This window comes from Salvia hispanica, chromosome 1 (genome assembly GCF_029641045.1).
Source record: "Salvia hispanica isolate PSC_SH4W2 chromosome 1, Shi_PSC_v1, whole genome shotgun sequence".
In the NCBI taxonomy this organism is placed as follows: domain Eukaryota; kingdom Viridiplantae; phylum Streptophyta; class Magnoliopsida; order Lamiales; family Lamiaceae; genus Salvia; species Salvia hispanica.
Genome location: NC_142692.1, coordinates 17,225,897 through 17,250,672, shown reverse-complemented (window position 1 = coordinate 17,250,672; position 24,776 = coordinate 17,225,897). Strand labels below are relative to the sequence as shown.

At 37.3% G+C, this 24,776-nt stretch overlaps 1 protein-coding gene and 1 non-coding gene across 2 annotated transcripts; both read left to right on the top strand.

Annotated features, from left to right (window-relative positions):
- Positions 1-1,176: 1,176 nt before the first annotated feature.
- On the top strand, positions 1,177-1,284 carry LOC125185739 (U6 spliceosomal RNA). The gene has a single exon (XR_007170241.2). It is a non-coding gene; the product is annotated as a U6 spliceosomal RNA (small nuclear RNA).
- Positions 1,285-7,217: 5,933 nt separating this feature from the next.
- On the top strand, positions 7,218-9,466 carry LOC125218207 (uncharacterized). The gene is made up of 2 exons (XM_048119833.2): positions 7,218-8,084; positions 8,900-9,466. The coding sequence occupies exons 1-2, from the start codon at positions 7,347-7,349 to the stop codon at positions 9,113-9,115; spliced, it is 954 nt and encodes a 317-aa protein (XP_047975790.1). The 5' UTR covers positions 7,218-7,346; the 3' UTR covers positions 9,116-9,466.
- The last annotated feature ends 15,310 nt before the right edge of the window (positions 9,467-24,776 follow it).

Sequence of the window (24,776 nt, the reverse complement as noted above, 5' to 3'; positions counted from 1 at the left end):
CGAGGCCCGGCCTAAAGACCCGTATTTGTTGCGAGCTAGGTTGGGTTGGCTTTTATTAATTTTGCTAAGTTGGATTTTGTTTAAATTTTATTATTTATATATTCAGGGTTATTTTCTAATGCTTATAGCATCCTAATCCAAAATCAAGATCAAATTTCCATCCTTAGATTTTAAAATGAATGAATGAGATTAAATCTTACGAATCTCAATAAATAGTAGACAAAATATCAAAAAAGGGTAATATCGTCGTTATGTTATCATATGATAATTTTCGTGAATGTTTTTTTATATCAGCATAGTGTTTTACAAATATCAACAATATGACATAAGAATATCAACACTAGTACAAGAAAATATCAACACATATTTATTGAGATTTTTACATGATTTTATTGAGATTTTTTTATGTATTTGTTGATAAAATATGGCTATCAACATTTACAAAAATTAAAATAAAAATATCAAATTTCATCATCCGAATGTCGTCGGAACATATGTAATTGAGATCTCGTTGTAACCCTTGTAAAATTATCTTTAATTTGATATATTTTTTGCGAAAAAATAATTTAAATCGAGAGAGTTACGTAAATTTAAAGTTTTAAGATGATTTTAATGAGAGGGAATTGACATTAATACCCTCTAATTTTATTTTTTAATTTTTTTAATTAAAAATGTAATCTATGTGGCATTATTTCAACCACTAGATCTTCTAAATCTAATGGTTAAGATTTAGTCTTAGTTTGGAATGGCTAATTAGTTAGCAATTGATCACTCCCTTATATATTCATACGTCAAAGATATTATAAAAATATTATAAATAAAAATAAAATAGTAGTAGTATTTTGTATTTTTGTCTCATTTTAATGACACTTAAACTTAAATAATGTTTAACGTCATTTGTTAATTTTTTTACTGATATCACTTTTTACGTTCATTATTTTATTTAAAAGAGCATAATTCAAGGAAAAACCACTATCGTTTATTGTTAATAGATGATGGCAATAATTTACTAGATATTGTGGTTTGAATATCAAGACATGTGTAATATTCTTAAAAATAAAACTTTACAATCATTCTTATTAATTCTTAGATGAAAAATTTAAGGAAAAAAAAAATTAAATAGTTAAAGATTGAATGTTACATTCATTAGATGTAGTTATAAATATTAGACTATTAGTTGTTAAATTCATTCGCGACATTCAACAAAATTGGAACGATATAGTGAAGATGAGCATGACACACGAAAAAATGACATGCATAAATCAAGAATTATATTGTTATTAGTGATTAATTACTTAATTACATTAAAAAATTAATTATATAAGGTGGGCTTCTGATGGACCTATGTCTTAGCCAATCTTGGGCTTGAGCCGGGCTTCAGATGAGCAGGGGCAAGTTTGGGCTTGGGTTTACAAAATGCTCCTATTAGAGCCCTCTGCAACCAATGAGTCTAGCTCAGGCCCACTTCATATCACCGATGAACCGGGTCCAGTCCGATGGACAACTCTATTGAGGAATTAGGTTTTGTGAAAAAGAGATAAATATGGCAGTAATTATTTTTCCTTACCTCTCTATTTGCCTCATCACTTGGAGAAGTTATAAAAGCATCTCTAACCATTTACACTAAACTCACACATTTTAGTGTAACTGCCCGTCAAATTTATAGGGTTAGGGTTGAAAATTTCAAGCCCGATAAAATTACAACCTGATTAGCACGCAACCCGTTAGGGCCGAACTCGAAAACTCGATGGACTTACCTGAAAACCCAGTAAAAATTTCTATTGCTCTATTTGTTTGACTCCAAATTCGACACTTCATTGATTATTTTTATGCTATAGATAACAAAAAAAATAACTTTCAATTTTATATTAAATATACAAATTATATACTTATTAAACTTTTAGTAATATAATAATAGATAAGTAAATTAGAAACTTCAAATTCACTAAAAAATAATTAAATTTCTAAAACATGCTTTAAAATTTCTCAAAATATGTTTATGTTTCATTTTGCACGAATCTCAAATATAAATAATATTTATGTTTGAGTTTAAGCATATATATATCTCGAATTTATCATAATTAAATATTTTACATTTTATAAACATAACTAATTTTCATCATTATATATTAGATTGATCGCATGTTAATATTATCGGTAGCAACCCGATCAATCCGTCGAGCTAGCAAAAAAATTGAGCTTTTAGGATTACAGGTGAACTCTTATAACCAAAAAAAATACAACCTGATTAGCCCCACCCGATTAACCTGCAACCCGAGTAGGGTTGGCCGAAACCCGCAGGCCGACCCGATTGACATCCCTAAGTCTGTCCCATCAAAGTATGATTTCACTCCAGCCATTTACACTAAATTCAAATCTAAGAGAATATTCTCCATTCACTTACTTTTTATACTTTTCAATGATGCCTATATATTTTACACACTAATCCTATAACATTTTCTCAATAACTTAAATAAAATTAAATAATATTCCCTCTGCCCATAAAAATATGGACGGATGATATGGCACAGGAATTAAGATAAAATTGGTAAAGTAAGAGATAAGAGGAGAATGGTATGATAAAGTAAGAGAGATGAGGAGAATGATATGATAAAGTAGTGTTAGTGGATAGTAGGACCTACATTATTAAATTGATATAACTTTTCAATAATGGAATGCACTTATTTTTGTGGGACTGACGAAAATGGAAAATGCAAATAGTTTTATGGGACGGAGGGAGTATAATAAAATTGATAAATTAATCTACTCCTTCCGTTCCATAGTAATAGAGTAATTTCTCTTTTTAGTAAAAGTCAACACATTTTTCCACACTTACTTTACTCTCTCTAACTTTTTTCTCTTTTCATCTCTCTACCTTTTTCATTTTCCACTTTATTCTCCCTTTACTTAACTCACCTAACACAATTTTTTCTTAATCTCTGTGCCGAAAAGAAATGCTTCCATTATATAATAAAAAATCATACTCCCTTTATTCCATAATAGATGACATACTTGGAGAGTGGCACGAGATTTTAGAAGATGTTATTTTGTGTGTTAGATGGGGAGAGAAAATAATATATTTATATTAATGGGAGAGAACTTTTTCAAAAAAGGAAATATGACATCTTTTGTATGACAAACCAAAAAGAAATGTGACATATATTATGAGACAGTGGGAGTACAATTTAGTAGTAATTTTAATTTTATTTGTTATTGCACTTTTAATTTGCCTTATGTTATTATTTTGTATTGGGCTCATGTATCTTCTATTTTTATTTTATATATTTGGCTTATATTTATTGTTATTATGTTTTGTATGATAATCAAATAACATTATCATTTTATGGATTACTGTCGATTCCTAGACATTATATCTAAAAGATCTAATGGTATATAGTGATGCCACTTGAAAATTCCTTTTGTATTGCTAAATCAAAAAGGGCATTTTTGTTAGTTTTATATATTGCAGTTTTGTAATTCTCGCGATGTCAACACGGTATAGTAATATTGTCAATTCAATGTCTTGAATATTTCAACTAAATTGATTGACACTGGACATGCTTATTATTGACAATATTTATACTATTTGTTGACATGGATATGAATTAGGGATGTCAATCTAACCCAAAACTCGTAGGTCAGTCCAAAAAATTTAGCGAGTTAGGGATGTAATTTTGCAACCCATATACAAAACGGGCTAAACGGGTTCGCCCAATATGGTTGGCGGGTTAAACGGGTTGCGAAAACCATGAAAGTTTGAAGATCTTATGTGATTCTAAAACTAAGACTAAAAAAATATCTAAAATTTAGATTTCTTTTATGGAGGAAAATTTTTATTACGAGATATTGTTTAAGATAACTTTTATTTTGAGACACATTTTAAAAAAATGAGTGGATTAAAGAACAACGGGAGAAGAGATAAAAATGAGAATAAAACGTGATTAAATTTATCTATGAAGCTAAATGAATAAACAAACTAAATAGTGCAATTCATTATAATGAACTCCTTCCGTCTAGGAGCATCTTCGGTGGCGCCCATTCCACTAGAACTTCCCAACAAAACTTCCTGCCACGTCATTACTAGGACTTCCCATTCCACTGCCACATCACTAGGACTTCCCCTGCACTAGGACTTCCCACTAAGACATCCACTAGGACTTCCCGCAATAAAATTAAAATTCACAATTATTCAATTTACGGAATTAAAATTTACGTAATTAAAATTTCGACACGAATACGAACGGGGAAATGCGAATATTTCATTAAAAAAAACATACATTATTCGAAAAAAAAAATTACATAGTCAATAAAAAAAAGCAACCACATCAACGTCCACCCCTCCGCGTCCAAACCTCTTCGATTATATCCTCCTGAAGTCGAATATGGGCATCTCTTTGCCGCATGTCGGCAAATGCGCGCAACCGCTCAACCTCTCCACGAGGTACCCCCATGTTTATATTCGCGCTGGCCACGCCGTGGCTTGGACCGACACCCGTATCATCTTCGTTGGTCCATTGAGTCAGTTCGTCACCTTCACTTTCGACAATCATGTTGTGCAAAATGATATATGCGTACATGATGTCGCCGATGTTGGGAATATACCACATCCGTGAAGGACCCTTCACCATCGCCCATCGACTCTGGAGCACACCAAATGCCCGCTCAACATCCTTGCGCGCTGCCTCCTGACGGCTTGCAAAGTAGGACTTCTTTGGTCCGATCACATGCTTGATCGTCTTCACAAAGACGGACTAGTTTGGGTATATCCCATCCGCCAAATAGTATCCCATATTGTGCTGGTTGCCGTTGGCGACGAAACTGATGGGGACCAACACCATTGCACTGGTCGTTGAACAGGGGCGATGACTGGAGGACGTTGAGGTCGTTGTTCGACCTGGTGACTCCAAAATAAGCATGCCATATCCACAGTCGGTAGTCAGCTACAGCTTCAAGGATCATCGTGGATGCTTGGCTTTGAAGCCGGAAGTGTGGATCCCTTTCCAGGCGGCGGGGCAGTTCTTCCACTCCCAATGCATACAATCAATGCTGCCCAACATCCCAGGGAACCCGTGCACCGACCCGTGCATATTTATCAGCTGCTAGCAGTCTGTGGGGCTCGGACTCCGAAGATAGCGATCCCCGAATATCTCTCTAACGCCTGCGCAAAAATTCTGCAGAGACTCGACGGCTGACGACTCACCAATGTGGAGGTACTCGTCGAACATGTCGGCCGGACCTCCGTACGCCAGTTGCCTGATTGCGGCAGTGCACTTCTGTAAAGGCGTGTGTCCGGGTTTGCCAGCCGCATCCTCCCTGATCCTGAAATACTCGTATCTTCTCTCTAAAGCACCCACGATATGCATAAATAGCGGACGATGCATCCTAGAACGTCGTCGGAATAAGGCATCCCCAAAACGCGGCTGCGGAGCGAAGTAGTCCTGATACAACTAAAGATGTGCAGCAATGTGGTCCCGGGGTACATGACGTCGGTGATGGATCGGCCGAGGTACCGCCGCCTGCTGCCGCCGCTGCTGCCTCTGCCGTAGCAATCAATCAATCGCCCCTTCCACAGCGAGATCCAATTCATTATCACTATCATTATCACTATCAGTAGCGCCCCCGCCACTACCACCCGCACGACTACTAGCCATTCTAGATATACTTGAAAATAGAGTTTAGAGAGAGAAACTTGTCAACACAAGTGGTGTGAATGAAATGAAGTTCAACGAGCCGTATTAATAGAGTTTTTTTTTAAAAAAAAATCAAATTTAATCGGACGTCCGACCCACGCCACAGTGGCGGATGTCCGGTCGGACGTCGGGCGGATGTCCGAGCCCATCCGACGGGCAAATGGGACGGGCGTGTCCTACCATTTCGTTCACAGCGGCGGACGTCCAGTCGGACTTCGCGACGTCCTACCGCGACGTCCGCCGTTGGAGATGCTCTAAGGAAGACCACCCCTTAATTAAGCGGCACAAGATTTTATATAAATTTATTTCACTATTGTCTCTGTTTTCAAATAATATAATTTTGGATTTTGCACAGAGTTTTAATAAATAAGGAAAAAAGTAAAAGAGAAAGAAATGTAGTGGATATAATGTTAGTGGAGAGTGGAGTTCGCATTATTATAATGATATAATTTATAAACAAAATGATACGTAGATGTAGTATGTTGTTTTAACTTTTTAAAATTAGAGAGTTTGTACTGTTTAGGGACAGACGAAAAAGAAAATAGTTCATACTCTTTGGGACAGAGGAAGTATGCATTAATTGAAAAAAATAAAGTAAAGGTGAATAATTAAAATAGAGACAAAGATATTTATTTTTAAGTAATGAATAATCTTATTTGAAAAAATATAAATAAAAGTGGGTTATTTGAGTGGGATATGAGTAGTAGGGGAGTGATCAATTGCTAACTAATTAGCAATCACAAACTAAGACTAAATCTTAGCCATTAGATTAGAAGATCTAGTGGTTGAAATAATGTCATATGGATTATATTTTTAATTAAGAAAATTAATAAATAAAATTAGAGGGTATTAATGTCAATTCCCTCTCATTAAAATCATCTTAAAACTTTAAATTTACGTAACTTTCTCGATTTAAATTTATTTTTCGCAAAAAATATATCAAATTAAAGATAATTTTATAACGATTCCAACGAGATCTCAATTGCATATGTTCCGACGACGTTCGAATGATGAAATTTAATATTTTTTATTTTAGTTTTCGTAAATGTTAATAACCAGATTTTTATCAACAAATACATAAAAAATCTCAATAAAACCATGTAAAAATATCAATAAATATGTGTTGATATTTTCTTGTACTAGTGTAATATAATGACGATATTATCCTTTTATTGATATTTTGTCTACTATTTATTGAGATTCGTAAAATTTAATCTTATCCACTCATTACAATATGACTCATGAAGAGTACATGTAAAAAATAGTACTCCCTCCGTACCATAAAAGTTGAGTCGTATTCCTTTTTAGTCCGTCCCAACAAAGTTGAGTCATTTCCTTTTTGAAGAAAAGACAAAACATCTAATCACTCTTTTTTTATTCCATCATTTACTTTACTCTCTCTTATCTTTCCTACTTTTTTTCATCTCTCTTATTTATTTAATATAAATTCTTAATCTCCGTGTCCAAAAGTTTTGTTTCAAGACGGAGGGAGTAAATTTTAAAAGTCGTGCATCAGTGGAAGCCTGGCCCCAATTTATTGGAGCAGAACCCTAGTTTTAAACTTTCCGTTTTGGTAGACCTCTCTCCGTCACTCTCTGCGATGCGGTTCACACCTTTCACCAATTAAACAATTGTTGAATCCCAATTCGGTCTCCCATGGCCACCGAGCTTCTCCCCGATTACAGCCCTGGAGTCGCCGCCGTGGAGCACGATGGCCTCCATTTCTGGCAGTTCATGATCGCCGGCTCCGTCGCCGGCATGGTGGAGCACATGGCCATGTTCCCCGTCGACACCATCAAGACCCAAATGCAAGCCCTCGGCTCCTGCCCCATCAAGTCCGCCACCGTCAGCCAAGCCGTGCAGTCCATTCTCAAATCCGACGGCGCCAGAGGCCTCTACCGCGGCATCGGCGCCATGGCCCTCGGCGCGGGCCCCGCACACGCCGCCTACTTCTCCGTCTACGAGGTCTGCAAGAGGCGCTTCTCCCGCGGCAATCCGGACAGCCACGCGGCGCACGCGGCGTCCGGTGTCTGCGCCACCGTGGCCAGCGACGCTGTGCTGACGCCGATGGATATGGTGAAGCAGAGGCTGCAATTGGGGAGCAGTCCGTACAAGGGGGTGGTGGATTGCGTCTCCAGAGTGGTGAGGCAGGATGGGATTGGGGCGTTTTATGCTTCTTATAGGACTACGGTGCTAATGAATGCGCCTTTCACGGCCCTGCATTTCGCGGCCTATGAGGCTGCCAAGAGGGGCTTGACCGAGGTCTCGAATTCGCCCGAGACTCTCCGTGAGGAGACGTTGGTTGTTCATGCCACTGCTGGGGCGGCAGCTGGGGCATTGGCTGCAGCCTTCACTACTCCCCTTGATGTCGTCAAGACTCAATTGCAATGCCAGGTACTAGGTTTTAATGCACAATTGGTAAAGTAAAAGTGCAATATAGAAATGAAAAGTAATTCAAGTATTGATTTTGGAGGATGGGTCTTGAGTTTCCAAAATTAGATAGTCCATATTCTTATGGAAAGGACTAAAAAGGAAAAAATGCATCTTCTTGTGAGAAGAGGAGGGGAGTATTTGTAAATGAGCTATCTTTGCCCTAATTTGCCCATGTACAAGTTAAAAGACAATAATTTTCTTGTGTCTAATTGTCAATGAACTCTATTGTTGTTACTCCTTCCAGTCCACATTAAATTTCCCACATAGAAAAAGTTGGTCGAATGTGAGTCTTATTTTTGTGTATTAGTTTTAGAATAAAATGTTGAATGAGAATAAGTTAGTAGACCACTACCACAAATAGTAAAAGTGAAATGAGACATTAGTTGGGGACCGTCCAAATAAGGAAATATGTGACCGGAGAGAGTATTTAGCAATGATCTCTAGTTCACATTCTGCTATTTGTGATCACAGCCAAGGATTAATGGGTGGATGGGGTAGGTCAAATCATGTCTAGTTGTGGCATATTTTGATGTTTAGAAGAGGTTTGTGGAGTAAGAACAATCAAGCTTATAGTTACAGGGATGTGCGCCTAATCTGTTGTGTTCTTCTCTAGATAATGTTGGTATCTTTGTTTGTTTTTTAGTATCTTTCTCGTTAAAACCTAAAAAACCTTTAACCTTTGTAAGAACTGAGGTGTAGAAGTTAATTAGTTGTGCTGTGACTATTTGAGCTACATCTTGACACCACCTTACTTATTGATTGGGGTTCATATGCAGGGTGTCTGCGGATGTGATAGATTTGTAAGTGGTTCAATCGGGGATGTTTTTCGAACAATAATCAAGAAAGATGGATACAGAGGTCTTATGAGAGGATGGATGCCGAGAATGCTCTTCCATGCTCCGGCTGCTGCAATCTGCTGGTCTACGTATGAAGCAGCAAAGTCCTTCTTCCAAGATTTAAACAACGGAAACAACATTGACAACGTGACTTAGAAAGCAGATGCAATGCACCTTTTCAGTTTGTTGTATCAGAAAGACCACAGCAATACACAGGCAGAGGCACGAGCAATCTAGTTGGGTAATCACCACAGATGCGAGGAGACAACCGGAGCATTTGATTCGTGTTTAGTGTAGAAATTTGTTCTTTGTTCCAATAATCTGGTGAAAGTAGGGTCTTTCTTCCCCATTATTTATTGCGTTGATCGTGTATTTATATCACACGGACCTGCACGAGCAGGTCCGTGTTGAGTTTATGATAAACTATGTAGTCGAATTGCACCAGAAAATTTTGATATGGTCACAAGAAGGAATCTTTATGGTGAAGCTGGAGATTGCTTTTCTGAATTGATTTTAGTTCTTGCAATTGTTGAATTTCCTTTTTTGTCTCCAACATGGGGGTTTAGTAACTTGCTACAGTTTTACTGTTTTGGGATTTTATCTGACACCAAGATTGATGTCCGGTGAAGTATAAATGGTTATATATAAATCAATCTTTGGTGTCCAAGTTCTGTTCGGATATTGCCGCAATGGCGATAGGAAATTTTTATTATTTTCCTCAGACCTCATGTCATATTCCCCTAACAATCAATCAATAAATAGTTTAGGAATCCCCCCCAAAAAAATACCTGAAATTCAAACCCGCATCAAAATCGGGTTTCATCCCCAAAAATTGGGAGTACCTGATTCTAGGTATTTTTAAATTAATAGATAAACTATAGGGTTGATGGTTGAGGGAGGATACGCTGTTGTCGAGCTAGCTTGGGCTTAGCGTCAGATGGTTAAGGGATGAGAGTTGAGACAGTATTGTGAGTAACTTTTGTCCGGCAAAAATTGAAGAGAGAAGGAATTAGGGGAGAACAGAGATGCTCCGGTGCTACGATAGTTATCTGACTATCTCATTGAATCGTGTGACGGCAAAACCGTTTTTGATTATATCCCAGCAGTTCATGGCAGAAGTTTGTAAAGGCTAAATATAAACTTTAGGTATTAATTGTATTATTATAAAAAAAATATTGTAACTAACTTTTCATAATTTCTTTTTGACCTATATCTTCTCATTCTGGATCTGCCCTAATTCAACTTATTAGGCCAATTTTGATTTGTGAAGTTGGGCCGGATTTGTATTAGCCACTTATTACATCTAGTATGACATGTGGAACACGTACAGAAGGCAGCATATATAATAGACATTTATAAATATATGCATATAAAATTAGGTAGTTTTGTCTTGGAAATGTCCAGCTAGCGTGATAAATGGTTGGAATTTACCAATATTGACAAAAAAAAGTTATTTAAAGTAGTAATATGTAAATGAAAAAGCATAGACAATGCTACAGTCGGCAAACCAACTACCTTAGCTTATGCGAATAAACAAATCCTCAAACGTGAACACATGATTCCTTCATATGACCGTACACTACTTCATATCCCATTTCGCATTTTACTTGTCCCCCTTTTCTCGTCGATGACGCCCCCCACCCCCTATATATACATACACTACCATTTTCCGTCTATTTTTTACATCCAAATAAACAATCACTATGTATAGTAACGAAGGATCTGAAAAGCTCAGGAGGGATAGCGCCTTCTCAACTGTTCAAGTTAGGTAACGGCGCTACCCATCCTGAGTTTTACGGCTCCTTCTTGCTCATCTGTTTTGGTAAGTACACTTGAGTTGAGTTTCGAGTAATTGTAAGTTTTCTTCTCTTGTCATTCTAGACTATGTCCTGACAAAATGGTGTTGCTTTGTTTTCTTCTATAGATAAAATAGCATCAAAATCATGAGTTAAGTATGTTCCCAATAGTTGTGCAAATAATTTAGTTAAGTATGTTCCCAATAGTTGTGCAAATAATTTTATTTCTGGCTAAGTTGTATACTTCCTCCGTCCTCAATGAATTGATATCAATGTTTTTTTTGTTTGTCCCAATTAATTGACACTTTTATTTTAGACTACTTTTAGTAATGGACCTCACATTTCACTAACTTATTTAACTCAAATTTTTTTATAAAATTATGATCTACATTACACTACATTTCTTAAAACTCGTGACAAGTTAACTAATGTCAAATTAATGGAGAATGGAGGGAGCAGTATATATACATATGCCTATGTAAACATCGGACCAAATTATCCTTCATTTTGTCCCATTTGTGTTCTGAGTCATGACTAGTATGCTAAAACTCTAATTTTGATCATTAAATATTTTTATTTTTTCTGTAACCTCAGCCACATTTATCAATTTTATATTTGAGTAACGCGATTAAGCTTTTGATGAAGCACAACTCATACATTTTTTCTTCAATTATAATAAGTTAGTTGTGCAAGTCACTTAGTAAACTTTAATATAGAGAAATATAGATAAGGAAGTTTTGATGACTATGCAGAAATTAAATTTGATGGCAGGCTTTTGAATAATGGGCATGTATGAATAAATGTATTGGCTTCGTTGAGGCCACGGCTTCTTACTTTTCATTGATGTCTATTTTCTTACTGAATCCACTTAATTTAATCTTCATGACATCGACCACCTTATATATCCAAATCGTCTATAATTATCAGACTTCAATTATTAGTACTACTATACACCATGACTAGTTCAATGGCTAGCTGTGTTTTTTTTTTCTTTAAAAGACATAGTAATAAATTATTTTTCATTAAATACCCTTGAGATGGTTTTGGCTTTACTATCTTTCCCTCCATTGAATCTTGCCGCTAATTGAACTTTTTATTTTAATTTCTAAATATATACCACTCATAATCATAAACCCTTAGGTGATGGATGATATGTAAGCATTTATTTAGATGATAATTGTTGAAAAATGAAGTATAAATGGCCGCCCACCTGATTACAGGAGAGTTCTTAAAATATTTAATAAGTGTAGCGTTCCCAGTTGTAGTGTGTTTCCAATACTCATTTATTAGTATACTTAATGAGACTCTAATATCCCTACAAATACTAGGGAGATAGCATATACAAGAAATATATCCCTCTACTTTCTACTTCCAATTAGATCTGCCCAAGGTTTACCGAACCGACAGTTAAAACTTAAATTGTAACCATCGGTTACGGTTTCGAACCGAAACCGTGAAAATTTACCTGAACCGAAACCGTCGATTTTTGAACCGTGGTTCGGTTCAGGTTCAAATTTTTTTAACCGAAACTGTGCCGGAACCGTCGGTACCGAGCGGTTCCAAACCAGAACTGCGAAAAATCGCCTGAAAACCGTGAAACCAATCCGGAACCGCAAAAAACCGGCGGTTTGGAACCGTGAAAATTAGTAAAAAAACCGCCTGTTCGGAACCGAAACCGGCGGTTTTGGAACCAGAATCGTAACCGTGAAACACCCTCGCGGTTCGGTTCCGGTTCGGCAATTTCCAAAATCGGAACCGGTGGTTCCGAACCGTAACCACCGGTTCTGAAAGTAGGCACCTCTACTTCCAATATGCCTCATCAACCTTTCTTCACCTCGATTACCATCTTTAAGAATAATACTAATTAATACTATAATGGAACTATGAACGGATTAAGGTAGAACTGAAATGGAATGAAATATGCATTTTTATGGCTGATATCTACGTGGAATGAATAAAAGTATGATTGAAATAATAATAATAATAATAATAATAATAATAATAATAATAATAATAATAATAATAATAATAATAATTTATTTAGAATAATACTTCTTCCGTTCCATAGAAGAGAACTCACTTTTTTTTCCCTCTGTGTCAACAATGCTGACTCCAAACTTATTTAAGAAAATAATTAAAATACTCAACCACAATTTTCTCTTTGTTAAAATTCATTCGTCTGACTTAAAAACATCCAATAATTTTTTTTTTCTTTTATCCATCTTTCTTTTCATAGGAGGGAGTTAAGAAATTGTATTGTAATTCCTAAACCCTAAACCCTACTTCCTCAGTCTCAAGTTAGTTTAAGGGTATTTTTACGTAGAATTTGAAAAATCAGCATTTAAATTGGAGAAAGAATAGTACAGTATGAAACAAAAAAAAAGTAAGGCATGAAAGAAAAAGTCCACACAATTTGTTATACTCACCACACATTTAAAGTATAAATTCACTCTACTCAATTCACATACCATCCATTTTATTAAAACTTGTTTCACACATTTAAAGTGTAAATTCACTCAACTCACGTACCGTCAATCATTTTATCAAAACTTGTTTCATATACACTATGATACTGCATTCATCCTAAACAATGGTGTGACGCCCCGAGATTTCCATGCCATCTTTTGAGAAAAATCAGATTTAATTAGTACTCTCTCCGTCCCACAGTAGATGTCATGCTTGGTGATTGGCACGAGATTTTAAGAGGTGTTGTTTTGTGTGTTGAGTAAAAAAAGAAAATAACATATTTATATTAATGTGAGAGTTAACTTTTTCCAAAAAAGGAAATGTGACATCTTTTGTAGGACAAACTAAAAAGGAAAGTGTGACATTTATTATGAGACGAAGGGAGTAGTATAATAGATCGTACTAGTCCTCATCATTATGCGATTGTTATGCTCTCATGAGTCTTGTCGTGGTGATATCTAACTTTGAAATAAATCTAAATACTTGTTTGGGAAAATAAGGTGCAAGGTATTTATTAATTCAAGGAGATATTAGTGAAGCATGTGGACTCGGTGTTGGCTGCTGGATTCGATCTCGGGACAACTCAGCGAAGCAGTGAAGAAATCGTGAGTTGGAAACGCGTCTTTAGCTCAAGTATTGAGCACAGTTAGGAGCCGTCAGATTTGATTAGTTTAGATGATTGAATCTCGACCGTCCGATACAATTAGCCGTTGTATTAGTTGTAACAAAACAAAGTTTGTTTTTACTTCTTGGCTCTTAGCTGTTTTTCCCAATTTTGTAATTACTCTCGATTGAGTTTGTAGATCGATCAATTCAATAAAGGGTTTTCATTGTTTCCCTAGAATTCAAAGTGTTCAAATTGTTCTTGTTCTAGCTCGATTGATTCACCGATTTCGCCAACAAGTGGCGCTGTCTGTGGGAAGGTAATCTTCGAAGTTTTCTGTTCAGATCGTCGGAGTTTTGAAGAATGGCAGGGGCGAAATTCGAGATTGAGAAGTTCACAGGCCAGAACGATTTTGGCTTATGGAAGGTCAAGATGAAGGCCGTCTTGATGCAGCAGGGAGCGTGGAAAATCTTGAAGGATGGCAAACCGCTGTCGACTGAGGGGCTGCCGGAGAAGGAGGCGGCGAAGATGGAGGAATTGGAGTACAAGGCGTACAGTACTCTCTTGCTATATCTCAATGACAGTTCTGCGGGAGGTACAGAAGGAGGAGACTGCGCTAGATGTGTGGAAAAAATTAGAGTCCCTATATGCTACAAAATCCACCACCAATCGACTCCATTTGAAGAACAAGCTACTGGCCTTCAAGATTTCAGAATCTAAGAGTCTCTTGGAACAACTTGAAGAGTTTCATACGCTTCTTGATGATTTAGAAGCAATCGAGGAGACAATGAAGGATGAGGACAAGGCATTGATGTTGTTGCATGCCTTGCCAAGAAGCTATGTACATTTCAAGGAGGCTATACTTCTTGGTAGGGAAACCAAGGTCAGCTATGAAGAGGTGTACCAGGCATTGAAACTCAAAGAGGTGGAAGATGCAGATTCTCTAAAATCAGATGAAAAGGATGCATATCCAATACCAGAGAGATTGAACATCAAAAAGTTCAAGAACAAGAAAAAGGGAAAGAAAGAGGCTCCCAAGTCAACAAACAAAGATGAGAAGGAAACAAGGTATTGACATTGGTGCAAGAAGCCAGGGCACCTTAAAAAGGATTGTTTTGCTTGGAAAAAGAAGCAGGCAGAGGAGGCTGCTGGGAATAAGCAGACTATTGACTGTGTGCAAGAACTTGAAGGTGCACAGGCTCTGAACATTATGGAAGAAATGGAGGAGAGTTCCTGGATTCTTGATAATGGATGTAGTTTCCACATATGTTCTAAATTGCACTGGTTTCATTCCATTGATGAGACAGCAGGATCGGTTGTGTTGGGAAATAATCAGGTTTGCAAGATAGAAGAGATGGGAAATATTAGGCTGAGGTTGAAAGATAACTCAGTTAAGGTTCTGACTGAGGTCAGGTACATCCCTGAGGTGAAGAGTAGGGGTGAGCATTCGGGTTTCGGTTCGATTTTTGTAAAAATCGAACCGAACCGAAAAACCGAATTTTATTGAAAACTAAAACTGAACCGAAACCGAATAACCGAAAAACCGAAATCCGAAAAACCGAAAACCAAATTACAAAAACCGAATAAACCGAAAAAGACCGAAATTCTATAAGATTTTTAAAAAACTAAAAAAGCTAAAACCAAAAAAATAGAAAAATTAATTTTCATCCATCATAAAGAACAACCAAAAACTGAAATAAAAAAAATTTAAATTTCATTATTAACTAATCTAATCAAAATGGGTATACATGAACTCATCAACAATAATTTTCCACAATTTCCACAAAATGAGTACACACTAAACAGTAAACTAATCAACAAAAATCTTAAATTTCCATAATTTCGAGCTGGAGCTGGAGAGATTTGCATTTAGGGAGATGCCAGATCTGGAGTCGCCTGCGTGTAGGCTGGACGGCGGAGGTTACCGGCAGCGGTGTGAAGCTGAAGGCGAGTGCAATAGCGTGGGTGGACAGCTCACGGCTGGAGGCTTGGAGGTGGAGAGATTTCTGGAGATGGAGGCAGATTGGAGAATTTTCTGGGGATGGAGGCAGATTGGAGAAAGATGGGAGTGGAGGAAGAAGAGTAAGGAGTGGAGGCGGAAGTGGGTGGGAGTTTATTTTTTAGGGTTTAGTTTAAATATATAGTATATTAATAAAATTCGGTTTTTCAGTTTTTTTTTTTCGTCCGAACCGAACCGAACCGAAAAACCGAAATTTTCAAAATTCTAAAACCGAACCGAACCGAAAAACCGAACAAACCGAATCGAATTTTAAATTTTCGGTTTGGATCGGTTCGGATATTCGGTTTTCGGGTTTTTTTCTCACCCCTAGTGAAGAGGAACTTGATTTCACTAGGAGCCCTTGAGAGAAAGGGATATTCTTTTTGTTCTTCTGATGGTATTATGATGGTGGGAATGGCAGGAAAGATGGTGCTACAAGCTGAAAGGAGAGAGAGCCTGTATTATCTTGAGGCTTCTGTGATGAAGAATGGTGAACTGAATATCGTGAAAACAGATTCTGTGAAGTTGTGGCATACCAGATTGGGCCATCCTGCTTTTGGAAGTATTGATCAGTTGATAAAGAAGAAGGTGATTACCAGTTCTGTTGACATGTGAGGAATGTATTCTGGCTAAATCAAAGAAGTTGCCTTATCCCAAAGGTAAGCATACCTCTACTGCTCCTTTGGATTATGATCATAGTGATTTATGGGGTCCTGCTCCTGTGAATTCAGTGGGAGGGGGGAGGTATTACATGAGCATAATAGATGATTACTCTAGAAAAACTTGGCTATATGTGCTGAAAGAGAAGAGTGAGGCTTTTCAGAAGTTCAAGGAGTGGTGTAGGCTGATGGAAACTGAGGGAAATGGTGTATTGAAATGTTTGAGGTCAGATAATGGGCTAGAGTTTCTATCAAAGGAGTTTGAAAACTTCTGCCAAGAGAAGGGAATTAAGAGGCACAGAACAGTGCCATTGAACCCTCAACAAAATGGGGTTGCTGAGAGGGCTAACAGGACAATTCTTGAAAGAGTGAGATCAATGCTATTGGCTTCTGGAATGGAGAAAAAGGTTCTGGGTAGAGGCTGCTGCTACTACAGTCAAACTGATGAACATGTGTCCATCTTCCAGCATAGGAGGTGACACACCAAATTTCAGATGGTATGGTGATTATGGAAGCTATTCCTATCTCAGAACTTTTGGATGCAAGGCTTATGCTCACCTGAAACAATCCAAGCTTGATGCAAGAGCGTTTAGATGTGTGATGCTGGGATACCAACCTGGAGTGAAGGGTTATAGGCTATGGTGTGTAGATCCTGGGAATAACAAAGTCATTATCAGTAGAGATGTGGTATTCTCAGAGTCAGAGATGCATTTTAAGGGGACTCTACAAGATCGAGCTGGTGGAGTAAGAGAGCAATCTACAGCTGCATCTGAGATTGGGGTGGAGAATGGATCAGATTCTGGTGGAAAAGTTGTTTCTGAGCCTACTGAAGTCAGTAATAACAATGAGAGTGGTGCAGAAGATGATTTGAGAAACTATCAGTTGGCAAGGGATAGAGTGAGGAGAACAAATATCAGACCACCATCTAGACTTGTGGATTCAGAGATGCTATACTTTGCATTATGTGTAGCAGAAGAAGTAGCTTTCTCTGAACCAGATACATATCATGCTGCCATGAATTGCCCAAAAAAGGACAAATGGCTTCAAGCAATGATTGAAGAAATTGACTCACTGATCAAAAACAAGACATGGATACTTGTAGACAAGGTTGATGGCAGAAAAGTCATAAGTTGCAAATGGATCTTCAAGAAGAAGTTGATTCAATGGAGATTGAGAATATAAGATTCAAAGCAAGATTGGTAGCAAGAGGTTTTACACAAGAAGAAGGAGTTGACTACAATGAGGTCTTTTCCCCTGTGGTAAAACACACTTCAATCCGAATTTTGCTTGCTGTTGTAGCCAAGAAGGATTGGAAACTTGAACAACTTGATGTGAAAACAGCTTTTCCCCATGGTGATTTGGAGGAGACCATCTATATGCAACAACCTCCGGGCTTTGTTAAACCTGGAGAAGAGAACAAGGTTTGTCTAATGAAAAGGAGTATCTATGGGCTTAAGCAAGCAAGCCGGCAGTGGCACAGAATGTTTGATGAACAAATCCTTGCTAATGGCTTCAAGAGATCCTGCTATGATGAGTGTGTGTATATTAAGGAAGAAGGTGGAGCTATGGTGGCTTACCTGCTACTCTATGTTGATGATATGTTGGTGGCAGGAAGCAGCAAGGAAAGTCAAGAACATTCTCAGTGAAGCTTTTGAAATGAAAGATCTTGGTGCTGCTGGTAGAATTCTTGGCATGAGCATTGTTAGAGATAGAAGCAAGAAGCAGATTTAGCTGAATCAACAAGATTATATCAGCAAGATTGTTGAGAAATTTAAGATGGGAGGAACCAAGGCAGTGGGGACTCCAATGGGATAGCAGTTCAAACTGTCAAGCCAACAAAAACCAGAAAGTGAAGATGGAAGAAATGAGATGTAGTTAATCCCTTATGCTAACATAGTTGGAAGTATCATGTATGCCATGATAAGCACTAGACCTGATCTAGCTCAGGCCATTAGTGTGACTAGCCGTTTTATGGCAGACCATGGAAGGTAGCATTGGCAAGCCTTGAAGTGGACTTTGACGTATCCGAAAGGTGCTGGGGTTTTGGTATTCTGTACAGGGGTGATGCAGTGTTGGAAGGAGATGCTTTGGTGGGTCATTGTGATAGTGATTTTGCAGGCAATCTTGACAACATGAAGTCACAATCCAGTTATATCTTTACACTTTATGGTGGAGCTATCATCTGGAAGTCTGGGTTGCAGAGTATGGCTGCTTTATCCACCATAGAGGCCGAGTATCTGGCCTTAACTGCAGCAGTGAAAGAGAGTCTATGGTTGAGAGGCATTGCAGCTGAGTTTGGTGTAGAGCAGAAGGCTATTCCCATAGGTTGTGATAGTAGTGGTGTTATCAGTTTGTCTAAGCATCAGTTCTTTCACGAAAGAAGTAAGCACATAGACTTGCGCTATCATTTTGTAAGAGAAGAGATGGAGAAGGGGAACATCTTGGTGTTCAAAGTGGACACAGCTTGCAACCCGGCTGACATGCTTACAAAACCGTTGCCCAAGGAGAAATTTTACTTATGCATGAAATTGATAGGCATGTGTGAGAGGGGCTAGTGATCTCGGAATCAAGCAGTCAAGGTGGAGATTTGTGGACTCGGTGTTGGCTGCTGGATTCGATCTCGGGACAACTCAACGAAATAGTGAAGAAATCGTGAGTTGGAAACGCGTCTTTAGCTCAAGTATTGAGCAAAGTTAGGAGCCGTCAGATTTGATTAGTTTAGATGATTGAATCTCGACCGTCAGATACAATTAGCCGTTGTATTAGTTGTAACAAAACAAAGTTTGTTTTTACTTCTTGGCTCTTAGCTGTTTTTCCCAATTTTGTAATTTCTCTTGATTGAGATTGTAGATCGATCAATTCAATAAAGGGTTTTCATTGTTTCCCTAGAATTCAAAGTGTTCAAATTGTTCTTGTTCTAGCTCGATTGATTCGCCGATTTCGCCAACAAAGCACTTATATTAAAGAAACATTAAGGTATCATTGTTGTGTTCAAAGAAGTTGAAGTGGCGAGAAGCAAAATAAGAATTTTCTGTTAGAGTTTGTATACTAGAAATCATCTTTCGAGTGATTGAATACTGTAAAACTCTTATTTTATTTTCCAAGGAATTAAACAAATTATTTTTGTTATAATGTTGTTATGTTTTACATTTAATGGATGTTGATTGCATGCTTAAATGTATAAGTAAATTTAACAAAGTCTTTGTTTTAGTAGACTGGTTGTGGGCGTCGTCCACTTTAAGGTAACACGGTCAGCCCTAAATAAAGAAAAAGAAGAATTTCACAACCCAGATGGAATTAGACTATCCATCGTGAAAGGTTGCAATGTCAGTCCGCATATTTTTAAGCCTTACTGAAATTAGATGACATTGGTGTGGTAAAGCACTGAACGGATCTAACAGCAAGACAAGTCTTTATGCTATCTACTGAAAGTCGATGTCTTGATAAATATTTGTTTCTTAATCAATGTAGGTCAGCATTGAGCATACGGTATTGATTATGCATTACTTTGACTTATCAAATGGTGCGGGTTTTTCGTAACCCAATAATCTTGATATATTGGGTACTGGTGATTAATATCTAACGGTGCTAGGATTGCTATTATGTTGAATCGTGCGCGATGTGATTTTCGTTTGATAATGTCCTCAAGAGGAGCGCGAAACAAAGTTTTATTATTCGGAACCTAGCTAGTTGGAGTTTGATTACTCTATGAATAATAAATAAGTGTTTCGTGCTAAGTCCACTCTTGAAATTTATAAAAAGTTAATTAATTAAGTCCATAGCAGGTATTAATTAATTAATGAACATTTTTATCTTAAGCGTGGAAAATGAAAGTTAAAACAGAAACCCGGATTACTTATAATTTCGGATTTGGATGGGGAGAGTTTAATATTACTTATGAGTGGCTACTCGTAATATTCCAATTAAAGCTTGTATTAAATTGTGGGTTCAATTTAATTAGTACAAAGTAAATTGGGTGAGCCCATATCCAAAACCTTCCATAGATTCTGGGCCTAAAAGGAACTTAATATATATATGAGAATAAAGGAGACAGAAAATACACAACATTATTTTCTCAAAAATTTTGCCCCCTCTCTGTACAGTAGAGGACGAAAATTTTCCTTTCCTCCGTGGAGTAGGATTCTTCTTCTGTCTCTTTTATTTACGTCCTAGTATTCCGGTGGGATCAGCCCACACTGATATTGGAGTACAGTTCCGGAACCAGAGAGAAGATCCGTGGTCTAGTATTCAAAGCATCACGCAGAGAAGTCACTAGTCATCGTCGATTTTTGGAGAATCAACAAGGTATTATTTCTACTCCGTAGAAAAACATGTTTTAGGTTTCAATTATACTTAAAGTATGATTAATGCAAGTCATGAGCATGATACATGTGATAATTGCGCGAATAGAATTTATCTAAATAATCTGCTGAATAGATCTGATTATTATGTGATTTGTTATCCACACGCTTCCGCTGCCAGTTCCTTCATTTTCACCCACCAATACTACACGCACACACACAAAAAATAAGAGGTTGCTACATACTGTGGGGCCCTCTCTTTTACATGGAAATAGAAGTGCAGCTACTACTGCCCTAAGTTTTCAAAGATAAATGCTTGGTGTCATGGTGTGTATCCAAAAATAGAGGTAAGACCAAAGAATCCTCAAAGCAAGATTCTCCTTTTTGTCTCTCCTTTCTTCTTCACTCGATTATGCAACCCACAAAGCTCCAAGAGAGCATCTCAAAACAATTAAAAAAGGGGATGTGAGAACAAAGTCCAATGAAGTCATAAGAGTACAAGCATTATTGTAAGTAAGATGATGGATGGATCGACTATCTTCAAATCTTCCAAGTGAAGATGAAGAATTTGAGCTCATTTAGGAACCACGATGGCAGTAGACAAGATTACCTAGATCAAACAAAAAGTGGACTTCCAATGTTTGCATCAAAAGTGAGGAAACCATTTAGCCCAAAATAGGAAGCATAGTATACAAGGAGCTGCCACAAGAAGCCAACTTCGAGGGCTATATAAACAGCTGTTGGGGATACCGGGATTACAAGAGATAAATACTTGCCGAGTGCCGGACGTAATACAACCCAAAAGAAGGAATTCAAAATGGAAAACTGAAACAGAAAATTACAACGTAGAAATTTGAAACAATAAACTGTAGGAAAGATGTTTAGCCGAGTCGAGGAGTCCTCTTTCGACAAGACGAGATACGCCCCGGTAGTGCTCTCGGATTGGCGTTTCATCCCCAAAGATAAAACAGCTACCTCTCGTTTGATGCAGCACCGCAATCGAAACGAGCTCCGACGAATTGGATGGAGGTGAGGACAAAGCTTCGACAGAATAAACTATGCAGAGAGATGAGAGAGCTTATGATGCAAATGCTTTTTAGATTCTATTATCTGGTGTGTTGTATGGTATGCTAAAATGCACAAATGACTAGCATATTTATAGGATCCATCCACCTACAGGGGTCAACAACCTTGATGGCTGTCATCATGGATCATCAAGACAGATTCTGTAACCGCCGGGGGTTACAAAACGTTACGGATTTTGAATCCCCGATGTATCTAGACATGTACATTCGGAAGTGAGTATTGACTTGATCAGGTCTGCAATCGACTTGATCAGTTCACTGGTCTGTCAGGTCTGCAATTGACTTGATCAATTCACCTGGTCTGCGCCAGCTCCAACCTGATCACATCGCTAGACTTCGCCAGCTTGAACAGGTCACCTGGACTTCTGCCAGCTTGATCATGGCAGTTCTCCAACTTGATCAGGTCGTTGGTCCAAAAAGTAATACTTTGGCCCCAAGACCACCCAAAGATCAATTGCCAAGATCCAAGTCCAAGGAAACGGGCGCAACGTGGCTCAGCACGGCACGACACGGTGGGCGGCGGCGCGCGCGTGTGGGCTCTTCGACCTAACTTGATTCACTAGAATTTATTAAGTGTAGTAGAACACTTAATATATACACCTCAAACAGAGGATCTCACTTCCAATGTGGGACAACTAACACTAGTTGATTGCTCCCTACATTCAAGACTCCAAGCTTAAATAAAGCTCAATCGTGCCCAACTTTAATCCACTATTTCTCACTCATCGGGAATCGGATTTGAGAAAGTGAATATACTACGATCATCTACGCAGAACGTAGACCGATGATGTAGCATTTAATTTTGGAAAATTAAATGTCTCATCACATTTATTATTCGGTCAAAGTCCATTGACAGGGCACATTTAATCCATGATTCCAACAACAACCACAACCCCTACTTCCCGATTGAATATGCAACTCTCTCTCTCTCTCTCTCTCCATTTAATATGTCACACCCCAACCCTTATGACTTATGCACTTACTATAAATAAATTCAAAATTTCAAAAGCACACATATTATATAATTTATTTCAAAAACCATTATTTTATCAAGTACATATTTCAAAACATTTTAATAGTAGTGGGACCCTCTCACCACTCAATAAATATACTATACATTTATTTACATGCAAAAATGACGAGGAAGAGAAGTTGCCAAAATGCGTCAGCCGCCGACCCTGATAACATGTGGAGTTCCTATGACCCATATCAATCAAAAACTTCACTGATATCTTATTCCTGAAAAATATTAGTGGTTTATATGAGCCACAACTCAGTGCATATAAATCTTACCTTTAATTTCACACACCAATATCAAACACATTCTTTCACCAAAATATATAACCAGAAGTAATAAATATCATGAACAATTCAATATTCATATGCATATGCCTCTATAATCCTTTTAATATTCTGTGACTGAGCAAGCATGGTATCTGCCCGGGACTTCCATTGTATACGACATGCAGGTTCCTTTTTAATTATTTGACCTTTCCACGAAGGCCCCTCTTTGATTTTACCTTTCCACGAAGGCCCCTCTTTGCATTTTGACCTTTCCACGAAGGCCCCTCTTTGATTTGACCTTTCCACAAAGGCCCCTCTTTGCATATTTTCTTTGACTCGTAGGTCCATTATCATTGTATATGACCCGTAGGTCTTTTGCCATTGTATATCAGATCCAGAGCAAGACAGTCACATATCCTCTTTAATCTCATGACTCGAATAATTCCAATACCATACATCAAACATATCCATTGCATCAATTACATATTCACATATTCCATCAATTAACTCCAATACTATAGATAAATACATCTATTGCACAAATCACATATCCACATCATATTGCCATCACTATCAAATAACATATAACCATTTCAGACTGACATCATATAATTCAAACATTAACTCATTCAAATTCAACACATAATAATCAACCACATAACACATGTAAAATTAAAAGTATGATTTATACATACCTGATTATAATAGGAAAACTTACTGAACCCCAGGATCCAAGTTATGATTTATAACCCTCAATCGTATAATTAAAAATCGAACTGTGTCGTGTGAATTTGAGATTGAATAAATTTCTCGCCTATTAGGCGAAAGCTTTCTGTTATATTTTTTTTCTTCCACAGACCTCTTCTAATATCTCTTTCTCTAAAAGTTTCTGCTTAAAGATGTATAATTGCATACAAATATTTATTTTGGCACTAGCCGACTCAAACAAATAAATTGAAATGTAATTAATCCAAATGGCATGTCCTAAGTAGCCATGGTGGTACGTGTCACCTACATATCAAATTGTAAAGTGAAGATAAGTTTATACAAAAAGATCATGCAATAGTTTAAATATAAATATATAAATAAAGTTAATGAACAAAATGCTTCCATGATTCCATAAAACTTACTCCTGCATAACTATTATATATATTCATTTGATTAGTAACGTACTAACGTATAATAAACATTAACAGAATCCCAACACTTATATATTTTAACACGTTACATGGAATACATTATACATATATGCCTAATACATAATTCAATTATTTATATTTTAAGCTCAATTACATGTAATTATGTGATACATAATTGCTAATAGGGTTTTTGGCTTTTTAAACCAAAACCTTTTCCCGAATTCCGGTTTTTCCCATGAACTATGAGATTTGTTTTTAAAATCACGAACTTTCATTTTGTTAGGATTTTCCCCCGGCGGGTCAACGACGAAACCCGGGTTGTCTACATGTCAATTTTAATCCTATTTGTCACTAAATTGATTACTTGGATCCTATTTGGCACGATAATACATACAATCACAATTATTACATAACAAATGACAACTTTTGAATAAACAAAACACAACTTTAACATTTTAAATTATGCTATTCGGGTAAAAAATGT